Genomic DNA, 17,486 nt, shown 5'->3' with positions numbered 1-17,486 from the left:
ATGTGATTTACACTTATGTATAATCTTTTATAATGTTTATAACACTCTTGATAATGGGCTAAGAATAGGGTGTTCAAAAAAACCCGACCCGATTTTCCGATGACCCAGTAAATACCAGACGGAAAATTTAGGAGAAAAATCTATTTTTTCGGGACGGGTACCCGACCCGGTTAAATTCCCTTCTATCCGGGTCGGGACACGGGGCGGAATTCTTCATTATCGGGTACTCGAATACCCGATAATAATAAATTAATTTTTTTTTTAAAAAAAAAATTCTAAGGCTACAGCCCAGCCCACATACCCTTTTGTTTTGAAACAAACTTAGGTTTCCAGAAGCTTAAGCTCTGCCGTTCTCTCTCTTCCTGCCTCTCTCTCTTGCTTCCTTCTTCTTCCTTGAATTCCTTCTCTATTCTTCCTACTTCCATTGCTTCTTCACTCTTCAGTTCTTCCAACATCTCTATTCTCAAACTCTCAAAACCTCTTCTCAACCGCCTTCTTCTTCCTTGAGCCTCGATCTGCTTTGCCCACCTTCGTCTGAGACTCGGTGCTGCTCGAGTAGGTGGTTGCTGCGTGCTACTTCGCCCAACACGGTGGTCGCTTTGTTCTATGTTGCAACAGTCAACAGTACCTTGGGAGCAAATTAATTGTAATTTCTAATTATATTTTTTCTATTCTAATTTCTTTGTATATTTCAAATTTTATTATTATTATTGAAACAAAGCTTTGTATAAAGTTATTTTGTATCTTGGTTGTTCAATTGTGTGGAGTTTGGGTAGTAGATCTAAATTGTTTTTCAATTTTTTACCTTTTGGGAGCAAATTATTTACAATCATTCAAAATTCCGGGTACCCTATGTCCCGACCCGAATAATTCGGGTACCCGGAACCCGGGTACCCGAAATATTCAGGTCGGGACATGGGACAAATTTACAAGTACCCGAAACTCCGGGTACCCGGGTTTTCGGGTACCCGGATTTGAACACCCCTAGCTAAGATGGTTCATAAGCCAGCTTTGAAATAATTGGTTGGGTAGGTGATGTGGCATCATGAAGTATTTGTGAAGTGACGTGGCGTATTATACAAGGATCTATGTAGAACATGAATATTTTTATAAATGCCTTTTAATAGATTAGTATAGATGTCTTCATAAAGGAGCATGAGAGTGGAGTATCCTCGTTGTTTATGTTGCTCACCACATTGGAGGCATCGCATTCGAGCTCAAGGTTCATGTATCCCCAACTGCTTTGCTAATTGTATACCAAATCGCTGAACCATGGAATTATTTTGTCCGTTTAGTGCCAAGTGCCCGTTTAAAAAATAAAAATAAAAAAAAACATTTAATCAACATCAAAAAGTAAAATGCAGTGAAATCATCGTCATCATCATCATCGTCTCTAACCTTCAAAATCTCATCTCTTCGACACATCCACATGACTTCCATCTCAAATCCTCCATTAAAACACTTCCTTCCTTTCTCTCTCCTCTCAAGGTAAGAAATTCCCATCTCCCTTTCTCTCTCCTCTTTTTATTTCAGCTTCAAGAATTGCTTTTTATGATGTATACAACGTACAGTAGTAGCTCAATTATATCACTAAGAACTTATTCTGCTTTTAATGATTACTCTTTTTGTTCAATTGAAAAATGCCCATCAATTTGTTGTTCTTGTTGTTCATTTCCTGTTAATTCTTGTAAATTAGTTGTACCCACAAACCCTAGCATATTATATGGGTTAAGGCAGTCCACCTTGATTCAATGCCCTCCTTCTAGGAGGTTTATATTGGGTTCTAGTGATCGGTATTGTTGTCGGTCTTCTATTTACGATGTGGGGCGATGTTGTTGCTTGGAATCTAGGTGTGTTAAGCAGGAGAGAGTGGTTGGGCTTGGTAGGAAAAGTTGTAATGAGGAATGTTGTGTTAAAGAGAAGAGGGGTATTGATGTTGATAAGATTAGGGGTAGGATAGGTATGCCTAAGCGCGATTTTAGAAGTAATGCACTTGGAGATGTTGAGGCTATGCTTAGTTTGTTGAGTGAGGAGGTTGTTGAGGAATGTGGGGTTGTTAGGGAGAAAAAAAGGAGCTCTCCTCGGGAAGGGAAAGCTGTGAGTAAGCCGAATATTGAGAGGTTTAAGGATAGAAAGCCGAATGTTGTGATTGAGAAGTTAAAGGATAGACAGCCGAATGTTGTAAATGAGAGGTTAAAGGATAGAAAGCCAAATGTGGATTCTGTGTATAGGGAGGGTGATTGGAAGAATTATAGACTGGAGTCGGGGGGTAGGGTTCAGGCTAGGTTTGAGGGTAATAAGAGGGATGAAGAAAGGGAGAGTAGCTCTATAGATGAGGATGGAAGGTTGAGGAGAAGAGAATCTAGTTCATCCTATTATTCTCTTTCAGATTCAGGGGACTTTGGGAGTGATGTGGAAGTTGAGATACAGCAAGATCAGTTTGTCGGAGAGTTGTTGACCAGTCAGAAGAAGGATTCTAGGAAAAGTGGGGGCGTTGTAATTAGTGAAGCTACCAAGCAAGACTGGGAGAGGTATAGAGATGAGAAAGATCAGGAATTGCGAAGTAGTAAACGTGATGATTTCAAAGTTGGTGGCTCTATTCAGCGGGATTGGAGAAAGAAATCAGAGAAGAAGCTTACTGCAGATTCCGAAGAAACTGATTCTAGATATTTCGAGCAGTCTAAGCTATCCCAGGCTCAACAAAGCAGTTCTATGATTGCCTCAAGTTCGAAAAAGCATTTGAATTATCAAGAACAGTCTACGTCCGATGTAAAATCTTTTGGGCAGTCAAATTCCCATAATCAAAACAACAATCGATCTAGTAGACACTCTAAATCTAGCAGTCACCATGAATATTTGACTCAAAAAAATAGAGAAAATGTTGAATCAAGTTCTACTACATGGAGAAGATCTGGCCAGGAAGATGATTTGAAGATGGTTGGTTCAGTTCAAGATACAGGATGTGAGTATTGCAAAACATCTGGTAGAAACATGGACAAAAGAATGACACAATCAGACTTCCAAGGGCATGCTGGGCCGACTGGGATGAGTGCTAAATTGACCACAAGTGCAGAAAGTTTGCGTGAAAACAGACAAAGGAAGCACGATATGAGTTTAAGTTCTCACCAAAGTTCAGTTGAGGAAAAGAGTAAGCAACATGACCAAATTCATGTGGTGACTGGACAAACCAGCGCAGAGAGAAAATCCCAACATTATCATGATATAATTTTTACTGATGCTATACATGCTGAAAGCAGTTTAAGGGAAACACAACAATCAGAAGCACAGATACGCAATTTGATGGAAAAGTCAAAAACTACTACAGAGAACCAGTCTGAGAGTAGACGTAGGAAGGAGGAAAAGAGTTCGATTTCACTTCAAACCTCCCATAAGGAGGAGAATAAGCAGCATGATGATATTTGTTTGGGAACTAGTCTAGTGGATGCAGGGAGAAAGCTCCAACATTACAGTGGTATCATGGATACTGATGCTAGTTATTCTCAAGATACCTTGAAGTCACAGCAGCAATCAGAAATTCGAATGAAGCTTTTGGAGGAAAAGACAGCCTCACTTGTTGCAGCTGAGGAAGTGAAAAGGTTGCGTCAGGAATTAGATGGTAAAGTGACTAAGAATCCTAAATCCAGTATAGTGCCTCATGCTGAGAGAGGGGATTCAGGAGTTCATTCTTCCGATTTGGAGGTCAATAGTCAGTCTTGTTCTGATAGGAGAGTATATAATGAGCAAAGTTTTTTAAAATCAAAGGTGAAATCAGTAGAAGAATTAGTGGAGAAACGCAAGCGGATTGATGAAACAATTGTTCTATCTACACTTAGATCTGAGGTGCAGGGCCCTGCCACTGGACAATTTTCTGGAGAAGCTACTATAAGCCAACCCTCAGTACCTTTAATTTCTCAGACAGCTGTTCAACAATTTAGCGGGGAAGAAGCTAAAAGTGGAAAGCTAGTGATGACATCTCCACCATACCAATCTGTAAGCAGCTCCCAGTTTCAAGAAGCATCAAGCAGCTCTGTGAGAAATGATATGGGAAAGACCGAGGAAGCTGGTTCTGGTAGTTCACTTAAACATCCTCAATCAAGAACTTCATCATCCTATGGTGAAGTCTATGGTAGCAAGAGCATGTCTGGTGAGGAGTATAATCATAGGGATGCGCTAATTTCAGCTGCACGTATGCAGGAAACATCAACTCAGATTGTTGGTGAATTTACTGAGAAGATGAGACTTGAAGCATCAAGTTCTGACACTAGCACTGAGAACAAATTAGAAAAACTAGATTTAAAGCTTCAAGATAAAAAGTATATGCTGAAAGGATCAAATGAATCGGATTTTGATAAGACAGACTTACAGAAGCAAGGTTCAGAGCATCCACCTCAGGTTGCTAGTCCTAATCCTAAGAAGAAAAAGGCAAAGAAGCTAGATTCAAAGCGTTCATCTGCAGATTCTGAAACCAAGGGATCCTCAGATCAGATGTGGGATGTGAAGGATCACTTTGTTCATGAAGCCTCAGAAATGGAATCGTTAGAGAGTCCAGCTTCTGGAAGTGTTGCTGTTGTTAGGACAGGAAAGTCTTTGTGGAGCACTGTTGCGAATGTATGTAGACTTCGATGGGGTTCACATTCAGAAAAACAGAAGTCTCCTGGTGAAGGAAAGACTTCACCTAGTGGATCTGCTGGTGGCGAATCATGGTTCTCTGGAAATGAGGCAGATGACGCAGTTGACGATGACGATGGCATTAAAGCAGAGCAGCTAGGCTTGCTGCAAGAGGCTACTTCTGATCAATTATTGATGGAGACCCCTAGGAGTCAGAGTAAGAAGGATATAGTAGTGAACATGGATGACAAATTGAGCAAAGTTGATGCAGGTGCTTCATCCTCTTCTAGTGTAGTACAGAGCAGTTCACTATCAGGAGATGCCTTTGTTAGTGAAAATATCAACTTGAATGTTCCCCGACTTATGTCACTATCCAGCCCTTCTATGGATCTATCCAAATCATCTGTCAGCCAGTTGAGAAGATCAAATGCTTTTGAAGATATTGATGAACCTGAGAATAATGAGGCACCCATTAGTCCTTCAAGCGAGACTGATGTTATTGCTTCTGAGGGAACTGATGTTATTGCTTCTGAGGGAACTGATGAACTAAAAACAAAGAAGCTTCAACGCAGCAAGGTAGTTTTGCAAAGGTATGATGAATGGGAAGATGCTTATAGACGTGAACGTGAGCAACGGAAAGTTGATGAAATTTTTATGAGGGAAGCGCTTTCAGAAGCAATGAAAGCTGCTGATGCTTGGGAAGTTCCAGTTGGTGCAGTACTGGTGCAAAATGGAAAAATCATTGCTCGTGGGTACAACCTGTAAGTATACTCGTGATTCCCAGAATAAGGATTCAAGACTGTTTTCTCTGTTTCTGTTTTAAACTTTATTATCTAATTAATGTGCATGTTTCAGGGTAGAGGAATTGAGGGATTCCACTGCCCATGCTGAAATGCTTTGCATAAGAGAGGCCTCAAACTTCCTTCGGACATGGCGGCTTTCGGTAAATTCCTTTCTACTGAGGCGATTTCTTTGTAGTAGACCCTGTCTGTGTGACATGTGCCAAAGAGAGGACCTATGGGCCTTTCAAGTCCATTTTAATTATTTATCTTCATATTGTTTAAAGTTTTGATTTTGCATATATTTCTTTTTACCGACGATGGAAAAAATGAGGTAAGACATTGTGTAAAAATGCTGACTTTTGGGCTGGATAAGCTTTTGGTGCATTCATTGTACAAGTTCCTTCAGTTTGCTGATGTTTGGCTTGGGTTGCTTGTAAAGTTTCGGGATGGATAATCTGCTCTAGATTCACCATTGTCCAGATTGAAGCTCAAAATATGAGATACTTAGGAAGTTAGAATATTCCCTTAAAACAGATGGCCAGATTCTTCGCATATACTTACATATGTAGTCTAATGTTGTAACATGTCTTAAAACAAGTTGATGAAGTGGTGCAGGGATTTCTTAATCAATTTTTTAGCTTATGCATGTGTTTGTCACCCTCCTCCTTTTTCCATTTTTCATCTATCACAAGTATCTGATATCTGTTTGGGTTGGATGAACATGGGTATCTTATGTGAATCTTCTGATTGTTTGTGCTTGTGCTTTGTAAGTCTTCCTGAGTTTTTTTTTTCTCTACTTCAACTGCTAGAACTATGTTACCTGAATTTGGACTTCATTATTGTATGTTTATTTGTAAGGCAATGACTATGTGCAGTAAATTGTAATGCATGAATAACCATGGAAACATTAAAAATTTAAGTGGAATGTCTTTGACATTTCCAAATTAGTATACAATGGGTAAATTATGTAGATACGCTATAATGAAACTTATATTTTTTGAGATTGCTCAAGGCCTGATCGCCGATGATGTAAGTTCTGTTATATAAGGTATCTTTGTGCTTACTTTAAGATTTTATTTAATTTTTTGAGGATGTAGTATGAATCTTGGGGTTCAGGCCATTTATAGGCTCTAAATACATAGTAAGAGAACTTCCTATCTATGATAGTAAAATATGATAATATTGCCATTCTTCTTGTCATTATCACATGTACCCTCATGTTTTTTCATCGTTATGTATCCGTCCTCATCCTTTCGAACGTTTTTAAGGTGAAAAAAAAGACCATTAATTATGCTTGTCATGATATTACTGTTCCCTGTAACCAAAGCAACTTTGTTAGCATCTTTATTAATGGGTCAAGGTGGCTGGAACTTTCTACTATACGGGAGTTGGAAAGTGGTTAATTTTTAAAAGTGTTTCGCTGTGAGGACACCTTGTCCTCTTGCCGTGATTTATTTTTCACAGTTAATTTTTTATTTTTCTCGGCACGATAAAAATAATGATGTTTGTCATGTGTATATAACTATCAGCCCTTTCAATCTTCTCTAATTGATTTCAACAATAAAAAAATCATAGTGTAACATTTACGATTGTTGGGACCTCTTTTGATTTGGTATTCCCTGAAATTATCTCCCTTTTTACTTCTTCAGGAAACCACTCTCTATGTAACGCTGGAACCATGTCCTATGTGTGCTGGAGCCATTCTTCAAGCCAGAATCAGTACCCTTGTTTGGGGTGCTCCAAATAAGCTTCTTGGAGCTGATGGCAGCTGGATAAGGTATTTTAAACTCTACATTCACTTGGAATACTGTTATGGACTGCCTTAGTATTTTCTGATTTAAAGACTAATTAAGAGATAAAAGCTTGATACTTTGATTAATAATGGCTGAAATTGGATACAAAAGGGATAGATTAATAGCTTAAGGCTATCACTCTCTTGATAACTTTAGGTTATCACTCTCCTAGTAACTTGAGGTTACTACTCTCAACATTTTTCCTCACAATTCACATGCCATCCTACTGCATATACTACCCCTATTTATACTAAGGTCAAGTGACTACTAACCTAAAAGTACTAAGTTTCCCAAATTGCCCTCCCTAATGTTAATCTATTACAAATACTTTATGTGAAACTGACTTTTGGTGTTTCTTAACATAGCCATGAGAATTACAAGTATGACTGGTTTATTATTTCAATTTATATCAGCAAAATGCTTCCATCAAATCAGCATGTTAGTGACCATTGTAACTTAATACGAAGTATATGTTATTAGGTGTTAGCTGACTAGCTAATTGGAAGTAGATGACCCTCTTCGCCTCTTGTATCTTTTTAGTTTTGACTTTCAGGCGAGATGCACCTTCCATCCTCATCCCACCTGTGTTTTCGGTGCCCTTAACTTTGTGGTTGTTTGTCTTTGATTTAAGCAAAACGGAATCTGTTCTCATACAAGCATTTCTTCACTTTTAAAAAAAATAAACAGACATGATCTCATGTTCCTGAAACCCTGAGCAACTGAGCCTCATAAAAAAATAAATAGACATTTTTTTTTTGCCAACTTTTGTATTTTAAGAAGAGATTAAAAAAAAATGTCAGTTCTTGAAATTTCTCATACTCCCGTATCATAGTATCTTGCTTTGTTCTATATGACCTCCTTAAAGCAGACATTACTTGTAAAATTAAGTACAGAAACTTTTCCAAAGATTTAATTTTTGTGGACGCATTGTAGGCTTTTTCCGGATGGCGTTGAAGCAGAACAACACCCAGAAGAATCAGAGAAGCCAGCTGCTCCTGTACACCCTTTCCACCCAAAGATGGATATTCGAAGAGGGATACTGCAAGAAGAATGTGCCGACATAATGCAGCAATTCTTCCAACTCAAGAGGAGGAAGGCCAAAGCTAAGGCCAAGGAGAAGGATACATCTTCATCCGATGAATCAGGCCAACCTTCTTGCTTTCCAAAACCACACCATCGGTCAAAATTGTTGCATAAGATGCATAATGTTTTCCATCCTTCAAAACAGCAGGCTGATCAATCTTCAGGAAAGTAAACATGTGATGGTTAGTTTTTCTAAAATGTACAGATCAATGATATAATATGTGTGAATTAGTTTCTAAATGTTCATAATTCTACTTGAATAACTTCCACCTGTAAACTGTGCAAAGTCAAATTCTGGACGATTTATATTAATGTGCCGACTTTTCCATGGATTGAGTTTAGGCCCTCAATTTTCACTTTTTTCACTCTTTAGGTACTTTCTGTTATGAAATTAAAGAGAAAAAGGGAAAAATAGAGGAGAGAATAGATCTATATTCATCTTACTGAATGATGTGGGAGTATATATATATACATGTGATACAATTAGGGTTTCATTGTAGAATGATAATAAACCTAGTAAATCTAGAATATCCTAGAATTATCATAAGGGTATAATGGGCATCCACTTAAATACATATATTATATAACACTCCCCCTTGGATGACCATTATCAAATAATGTGCCTCGTTAAAACCTTACTAGGAAAAATCGGATGGGATAAAAACCTAGTAAAGGAAAAAGAGTACAACACTTTCGTAATACGCTTTGACACTGTCTCGTTAAAAACCTTACTAGGAAAACCTAATGTGGGACAAAACCATGGTTAAGGGAAAAAGAGTGCAGCGCGTATTTTCTCCCACTGATGAATTCATAATTTGATATCTTCCAATGTAATGATCTGATCCAATGCCTTAGTAACTTCACACTGTAGCTGAATAACATTCCTTGAACGTTGATCCTCCCTAATCAAACTTGAATTTCTTCAGTGGGAGGCATCTTCATTCTTCATACTTGTAAGAACAATATCTATATTGCGTTTACCACTATCTCATATGATATTTTTGTTTCAAGTTGCCTAACCATCAAAATTATGCCTTCTGGAGGTCGTAAAAGTAGCTATTGATAATCAAATATTGATAATAATTTATGACAACTCGTAATATCTTGATATCATTATCTAAGCTTTTATAAATCAGTAATAATATAACATAAGTAATTACTATATACTTTTACTCATGGTTCTTCTGGACCTTAAAGAGATTATTCTTACAATAATATATCTCATTACTATTCTTCTTTAGACAATTTGTATTTTATACGAGAGTCCCCAATGAATACAAAATCAATTAATTCTCACATGGTTGAACTTCAGGCGATATCTCAATAACTTAGTCACCAATACTCAACATGAGTTTAATATCAACTTCTAAATATAGAATTTGAAGGGCTAGATATTTGAATACATTGTGTGTAAGTTCTTCAGGAACTTTTCATGCATGATACATAACATGCTTATTGGACAGTCAACATATAAACTTTCATCACAATTATAAGCCCAAGTATAAGTTTCTTCTTGTAAGTCTTTATCATAATTATAAACTCGTCATACCACAAACATTCACATATAACATAATTGTTGATGTATAGAACTAGTGCTAATGCATGCAATATGAGATGTAGAATTTGATTAGGGGATTTTTCCCCACCAATCACCATCTGACAAGTGGACCAATCAGGTTTCGCCATGTGTCCGTCACATGGGCCAATAGGAGCTTGCCACGTGTCAAGCAATGATCCGTCCACTATGGACCAATTACGACACAACACGTGTCCTTCCCATGACACCTGGGATAACCGGTCACCTAGGCCCAACTTCCGAGGGAAGCCCAATCAGCCCAAGGTTAACCTAAACCTAGATTGGCACGTTTTCCGAGGTTATAAATACCTCCCTTAATCCTCATTAAGGGAGATTACGCAGATTACACACATTAAACTCTCTCACCTAGAGAGACCCAATCACTTTAATTTCCGCATTAATTACTCCTTAATCAAGTACTAACTTGACCGTCGGAGGCGGATCTCCAATCATCCGGAGCATCCGTTTGTTTTGCAGGTACAGGCGTCCGGTTCCAGTCTCGGAATTGTAACTCTCCCGCAGGACATCAGAAAACCCCGAAACATTTTGGCGCCGTCTGTGGGGAGAGTACTTCTGATATGGCATCCACGTTTGTACCAGCTCCTGAAGAGAGACGTCCCCTGGACGACCCTCTAGTTCAGTCGGACCACGATACTGAGAATGAATTTGAAGTTGAAGCTCACACAGCTTCAGACGGGACCCTAAGGGCCCGACGTACCCGTCATACCGAAAGGAGGGAACGGGAACATCTTCAAACTGGAAGCGAGCCAGCAGGCGCACCGCCTGTTCGGCAGCAGCCGACTGATGGGTCTGCTCCCATCACAAGGAACGAACTCATGACCTTCATGAGGGACTTCAAGGGAGAAATTCAAGAGTTGATCAACAAGAAGCCGCCTGCTCTGGACAAGGAGCAGTCGGTTAAGAAACCCTCCACTTCACGGAAGAGGAAGCCAGTTCAAGGGCGAGAGGCGACCCCTCATCCTAAATCTAGGAAGTGGGAGCCACCTGCCCTTGATTTCACAAAATACCGTTTTCCTACTCCAGGAAATAGGAAACATGTTCGTCATATTCAGGCGGACGGGTCGAGGAAAACATACACAGACGCTCGGCTACTGCTAGAGCAGAAGAAGAGTGACCGATTGTCAGAGCCGGCCTCTACTTCAAACTTCCAAGACAGTCTGCGAAATACGTCGATGAGGCATACTCAGTCGTATCATGAGAGTCAGTCAGGCGGCACCTCCCGTCAGTCCGGCTTTCATAGCGACCAGGCGGTACTAAACTTACCGTTTGTACCGCAACAACAATATTTTTTACAGCCACCTCTGTTTGGTGGACATGCAGCAAAAAATGTCCAACCTATGGACTGGCAGCTACGGTTGCTTAGACTTGGTGAACAGCCGTCGGCCTTCTCCAAGGAAATTACTGAAGCCGCTCAGCCGGCCAAAGTGAAAAATGTATTAGTAGGCGCCTATGACGGCACTACTAACCCAGAAGACCATCTGATGGCATTCACCAACCTGATGTACCTTCAAGGGTTGGATGATCCCACTTGGTGCAAGTGTTTCCCAGCGACTCTCAAAGGAATCGCACAACAATGGTTCGGCAACCTGCCGACTGGTTGTGTAAATAACTTCAAGACGCTTGCTTACTTATTCACCTCCAACTTCGCCATGAACATCCCTGCGAAGAAGACGACCCTTGATTTAGGAACAATTCAGCAGGGCGAGAAGGAGGGGCTTCGTTCTTACATCAGGCGGTTTAACCTGATGAGAATACAGATTCAAGGGTTACCGGATGAAGTAGCCTATACTGACTTTTTCAGAGGTCTCAAAGACGGGTCGACCTTCAAATTTGATTTGGTCCGAAAGAGGGTGGCGACTCTTCAAGAGGCCTTGATTGAAGCGGAAGCTTATATACAGGCGACTGATCTTTGTAGTACGGTAAAACAGTCAGACGGGAGAAGGTCCGAAAAAAGAGAAGGACGACAGAAACAGTCGTCAAACAAAGACGAGAAGAGAAAAGAGGTCTGGGCGGCTGATTCCTCTAAACAGCTGGCCCAGAAAAAGAAAAAAGAATTCAAACCATACTCCCCAAAGTATGCGTTTGACAAGGATAGCCAATTTATCCTAAAGGAAATCAAGGGACGGATCTCAATTGAGAAGCCGGTCCCCATGAAGGGTTCTGCAAACAACCGGAACCAAGAAAAATTATGTGATTATCATGAAGATGTTGGTCATCACACCAATGAATGCATCAGTCTCATGCGGTATCTGGACCGCCTGGCTGAGCAAGGTGATCTTGACACTTATGTCAAGAAATCTACGGGGAACACTTCCTCGAAAAAGCAGTCGGCCAAAAAGAATCAACAGGCCGACAGCTCCGATACAGATGATGCAGTCGTTTACACCATTGCAGGCGGCTTCTCAGGAGGTGGCCCCACTATTAGGGGCAACAAAGACAATATCAGACGGTTAGATGTAAATTTCGTTCACCAAGAACGGCCTTCCAAATATTCATTTCCTGAGATTGTCATCACTGAAGAAGATCTAGGAGGGGTAAGAGGGTTGCATGACGACCCTATCGTTATTGAATGTAAAGTGGCCAACCAGAGAGTTGGCTGAATTCTCATAGATACCGGAAGCTCCTCAGATCTCATCAGTAGCAAATGTCTGTCGAAACTAAAATATCAGACTGATTGCATACATCCGGCATCCCACCCTTTAGTAGGGTTTGGAGGAGGAGTCGTCCACCCAGTGGGACGAGTGGATTTACCCATCCGCCTGGGCGAAAAAGGGGAAGGACGACACATGGTAGTCCGGTTCCTGGTAGTAGAAGAAATCTCGGCCTATAACATGATTCTGGGACGACCAACCTTGAATAATTCCAAGGCTGTTATAATCCCATCTCTTATGTTGCTCAAGTTTGAGAGGGATAATGGAACAGTCGAGTCCCTAAGGGGAGATCAGAGGATGGCCCGAGAGTGCTATCTCTCGGATGTCAAGCCCACTGTTATGGCCACTATGTCGAGCGGTGGAAAAATAGACCTTGACAATGTCAAGGAGAGTGCGCCTGTTCAAGAAGCAGGCGGCAAGAAGAGAAAGGCATCCCAGACAGGGGCCGCAAGAAAAGACAGAAAATAGCAATCATTGGCAGAGGAGCGGTCGGATGAATTCCGCCCTCAGCCAGCTGGTGAGCATACGGACCTGATGTTAGATGACTCGCGTCCTGACAGAACAATCAAGGTTGGGACGACTGCTCTAAGGGACCTGGGTGACGATTTTCACAAACTATTGAAAGAATACAAGGACATCTTTGCATTCGAAGTCCATGAAATGCCATGCATTAGTCCTGATCTGGCGGTACATAAACTGGCCGTGGATCCGAAAAAGAAGCCGGTACGGTAGAAGAAGCGGAACCATGGCGAAGAAAGAAGTCAGGCGGCAGCCGCCGAAGTTAAAAAATTACTTGATGCAGGGTTCATTCGGCAATGTTACTTCCCAGACTGGGTTGCAAATGTGGTGCTTGTTAAAAAGCCGAATGGCACCTGGCGAATGTGTGTAGACTACACAGACTTAAACAAGGCGTGCCCCAAAGACAGTTACCCTCTGCCTAAAATTGATAACCTGGTCGACTCAACAGCCGGCCATGCTTTGATGAGCTTTATGGACGCCTACTTTGGTTTCCATCAAATTCCTTTATGGAAGAAAGATCAGGAGAAGACGGCCTTCGTCACTGATCAGGGGTTATACTGTTACACGGTCATGCCGTTTGGTCTTAAGAATGCCCCGGCCACTTTCCAGCGAATGATAAACACTGTGTTCTTTGATCAGATTGGGAGAAATGTCGAGGCATATATTGATGATATGATTGTCAAGTCTAAACTTCAGAAAGATCATCTGTCGGACCTCCGAGAAACTTTCGCCACACTCAGGCGGCACCATGTCATGCTCAATCCCAAGAAATGTGTCTTTGGAGTTGAGTCTGGGAAATTTCTCGGATTCCTTATCAATCAGAGAGGAATAGAGGCGAACCCTGAGAAGGTGCAGGCGGTCATCGACATGCAGTCGCCTCGTACCATCCGAGAGGTTCAGAAGTTAACAGGTTGTCTGGCGGCCTTGGGAAGATTTCTAAGCCGATCAGGCGACAAATGCCTATACTTTTTCCAGGCAATTAAGAAAAAGGCAAGGTTTGAATGGGGGCCGGATGCTGAGGCGGCCTTCCAGAAATTGAAAGTTCACTTGCATTCCTTGCCGAGACTGGTCAGCCCTTTGCCCAAAGAAGTACTCTACATGTACCTGGCCGTCTCTGATCATGCGTTAAGCGCTGTTCTCCTTGCTGAAAGAGACGGCTGTCAGCTCCCGGTCTACTTTGTCAGTCACGTACTGAAAAATGCCGAGTTGAGGTATCCCTTAGTGGAGAAATTTGGTCTTGCACTCTTCATGGCTGTTAAAAAATTGAAGCCCTACTGTTTGGCACATGCAGTCGTCGTGTATACAGACCAACCTATCAAGCGGCCACTGACCATCATGGAGTCGTCAGGCCGAATGATCAAATGGGCCATAGAAATACAGAGCCTAGAAGTTACCTTCGAGCCTAGAAAAGCAGTGAAGGGGCAAGCCTTTGCTGACTTTATTGTTGAGATGACTCGTCCTCCTGACTCTCAAGTTCCAGACCAAGTCTGGAAGGTATATGTGGATGGAAGCTCTACTTCAAATGGTTGTGGAGCAGGCGTCATATGTCAGTCGCCAGAGGGCGACAGGTACGAGTATGCTCTACGCTTCAGTTTTCAGGCCTCAAACAATGAGGCAGAATATGAAGCTTTACTAGCCGGAATCCGCATGTGCAAGGCGGCAGGGGCAAGAAAAATAGACGTCTGTTCCGATTCACAATTGATAGTGAGTCAGTACAATGGCGAATACGAAGCAACCCATCCGGCCATGATCAAGTATTTACAGGCGGTCCGACAAGCAGTCGGCTCCCTTGAGGATTTCCATCTTACCCAAGTGCCGAGATCAGAAAACAACCAGGCGGATGCACTTTCAAAATTAGCATCATCCGCCTCCTGTGATAATCCTCGAACTGTTTTTTGGGAAGTAATGGAGAAGAGAAGCATCGAGGAAGACCCTATTGGAATCCTAGACAGAAGCTCAACCTGGATGGATCCAATCAGGGCATATCTGACAAACGGTACCCTGCCGGATGATCATCAACAGGCGGCAGCACTGAAAAAACGAGCAACCGGTTTTGAAATAATAAAGGGAGAACTTCACAAAAGGGGGTACCTTCAACCCTTCTTAAAGTGTGTTACTCCAGAAAAGGGACGAGAGATACTAGATGATCTTCACTCTGGTTACTGTGCTTCCCATATAGGCGGTAGGACGCTTGCTCAACGGGCAAGGCGGCAGGGCTACTTTTGGCCTACTTTAGAAGCAGATGCAATGGAGATGGTGAAAAAATGTGACAAGTGCCAAAGGTTTGGCAAGCTAATTCACCGTCCGGCTACTGACCTCACTACCATTCATAGCCCACTACCGTTTGCTAAGTGGGGCATGGATATTCTGGGTCCATATACGCCTGCTACAGGCGGAAGGAGGTACATACTTGTTGCCGTCGACTACTTCACTAAATGGGTAGAGGCGGAGGCTGTAAAGGGAATCAAGACGAAGGATGTAATTTCATTCATCTGGAAAAATGTCATCACTCGGTTCGGGGTTCCCATGTCTATGGTTTTTGATAATGGTCCCCAATTTGAGACGCCTGTTCTCAAAAGCTGGTTAGGTGACCAAGGAATTGCACACTACTTTGCATCTGTCGGCCGTCCACAAGCAAACGGCCAGGTAGAAGCCTTTAATAAAATCATCTCAGACGGTCTCAAGAAAAAGATTGAACGAGCAGGCGACCTATGGGCGGATGAATTACCACATGTTCTCTGGGCCATTAGGACGACTGAAAAAGGGGCGACTGGAGAAACTCCATTCCTCCTAACTTATGGTGCGGAAGCTGTTCTTCCAATAGAACACTACGAGCCGACTCTTCGAGTAATGCTATATGACGAAGAGGCAAACTGGGAAGCCATGCGCCTGGCATTAGACTCACTTCCTGAAAGGAGGGGCAATGCTGTCTTGCGCCATGAAATTTACCGCCTGAGAATTACTAGATCATACAACAAAAAAGTACACAGGCGTCCACTCAAAGTGGGGGACTTTGTACTTAGAAAAATGGAAGCAGTTGGAAGGGCTAATGAGTCTGGCAAACTAACTCCCAACTGGGAAGGACCCTACCGAATCTGTGAAGAGGTCAGGGACGGTACCTACCGTCTGGAAACACCAGACGGCCAACCGTTGCCTCGAACTTGGAATGCAGATAATCTTAAGAAATATTTCTTTTGAATGATATAAATAGTCAAGGGCTAATTAATAAAAGTTTGCATACTTAATATTCAATTTTGTACTAAGAGGGGCACGCCTACTAACAAACAGTCGGCTACTCTCCATACTCAGTTTTCATTTTTACTTAAGAGGGGCATGCCTACTGACAAACAGTCGGCTACTCTCCATGTTTAATTTTTATTCTTACTTAAGAGGGGCAGACCACCTATACATTTACAATCGGCTACTCTCCATTGAGTATTTTACTCTATCTTCAGAGGGGCATGCCGTCTGTACCTTTACAGTCGGCTACTCTCCATTGAGTATTTTACTCTATCTTCATAGGGGCATGCCGCCTGTACCTTTAAAGTCGGCTACTCTCCATTGAATATTTTACTCTATCACCATAGGGGCATGCCGTCTGGATATATAGTCGGCTACTCTCCATAGAAGAGGGTCGACTGGTTCCAAAGCACACAGCCACCCCCCTTATACTTAGCTAAAAATGATCAGGGCCTAGCCGACCCTGTGCCTAAACAGGCGGCTACCCTCCTCTTACTTAGCACCTACGTTCACCAAGAACTAACCAATTCCACAAGCCGAATGATCAGTCCAGGCGCCAAGCCAACTGATCCAATCTTCAAAACTAATACGACCTGTCCCAACATCATAGCAGGCGTCCGGCGGCATCCTTCCGGATGAAATTCGTCGCAGAGAGCAGCTCCCTTTTGGGTGGAACATTGCTCTATAAACTAATTACACGGCACCTATACGACTGTCCCCAAGGGCAACCATGTAGCCGTTTTTGAGACAAGGATAACTCTATCACTAACCAAACCAGTGGTAGCAGTTGACATCTGAGTCAGATGACCGCCTGTATTACTTGGGATAAATGCAGAGGGTACCTCTTGAGTTAATAGCCAACAAACATTGGCGAATCAAAAGGTTCAGCCGGCCTCCGCCGCCTGGTACCTTTACTACTCAAGCAGGAGTGACGGCGACTGAGTAACACCAAAGTTAACTCATAGTCACTCTCTCAAACTTAGTATGGAGCGTAAAAGGTATGAGTCGTCCGCCTGTTTTTAGCAAACAGGGGCTCTCAACCACTACTCCTACTAGGTTAACAACCTATGAGTTAAAAGCCAACAAACATTGGCGAATAAAGGGGAACAACCAGTACCCACCGCTTGATACCTCTACTACTCAGTTACTTGGCGACTAGGTAACAATCATGTTTACTTGGTCACTCCTTAAAAATTTAGTATGAAACTAAAAA

General features: G+C 42.0%; 1 protein-coding gene across 1 annotated transcript; it reads left to right on the top strand.

The window, feature by feature from the left end:
• Positions 1 to 256: 256 nt before the first annotated feature.
• On the top strand, positions 257 to 8,602 carry LOC110720430 (tRNA(adenine(34)) deaminase, chloroplastic-like). The gene is made up of 4 exons (XM_021899466.1): positions 257 to 5,369; positions 5,464 to 5,551; positions 7,040 to 7,167; positions 8,117 to 8,602. Exons 1-4 carry the CDS (start codon positions 1,552 to 1,554, stop codon positions 8,436 to 8,438), a joined length of 4,356 nt encoding a protein of 1,451 aa, XP_021755158.1. The 5' UTR covers positions 257 to 1,551; the 3' UTR covers positions 8,439 to 8,602.
• Positions 8,603 to 17,486: the final 8,884 nt, after the last annotated feature.

The sequence above is a fragment of the Chenopodium quinoa genome, unplaced genomic scaffold (assembly GCF_001683475.1).
Source record: "Chenopodium quinoa cultivar QQ74 unplaced genomic scaffold, ASM168347v1, whole genome shotgun sequence".
In the NCBI taxonomy this organism is placed as follows: Eukaryota; Viridiplantae; Streptophyta; class Magnoliopsida; order Caryophyllales; family Amaranthaceae; genus Chenopodium; species Chenopodium quinoa.
This window is presented reverse-complemented; position numbering and strand designations above follow the sequence as displayed.

Excerpts from the sequence above, each read along its gene's own strand:
- LOC110720430 (XM_021899466.1), top strand. The coding sequence starts at position 1,552 with ATGATGTATACAACGTACAGTAGTAGCTCAATTATATCACTAAGAACT. Across the intron at positions 5,552-7,039 it reads TTCGGACATGGCGGCTTTCG|GAAACCACTCTCTATGTAAC; the intron begins GTAAATTCCTTT and ends TTACTTCTTCAG. Across the intron at positions 7,168-8,116 it reads GCTGATGGCAGCTGGATAAG|GCTTTTTCCGGATGGCGTTG; the intron begins GTATTTTAAACT and ends GACGCATTGTAG.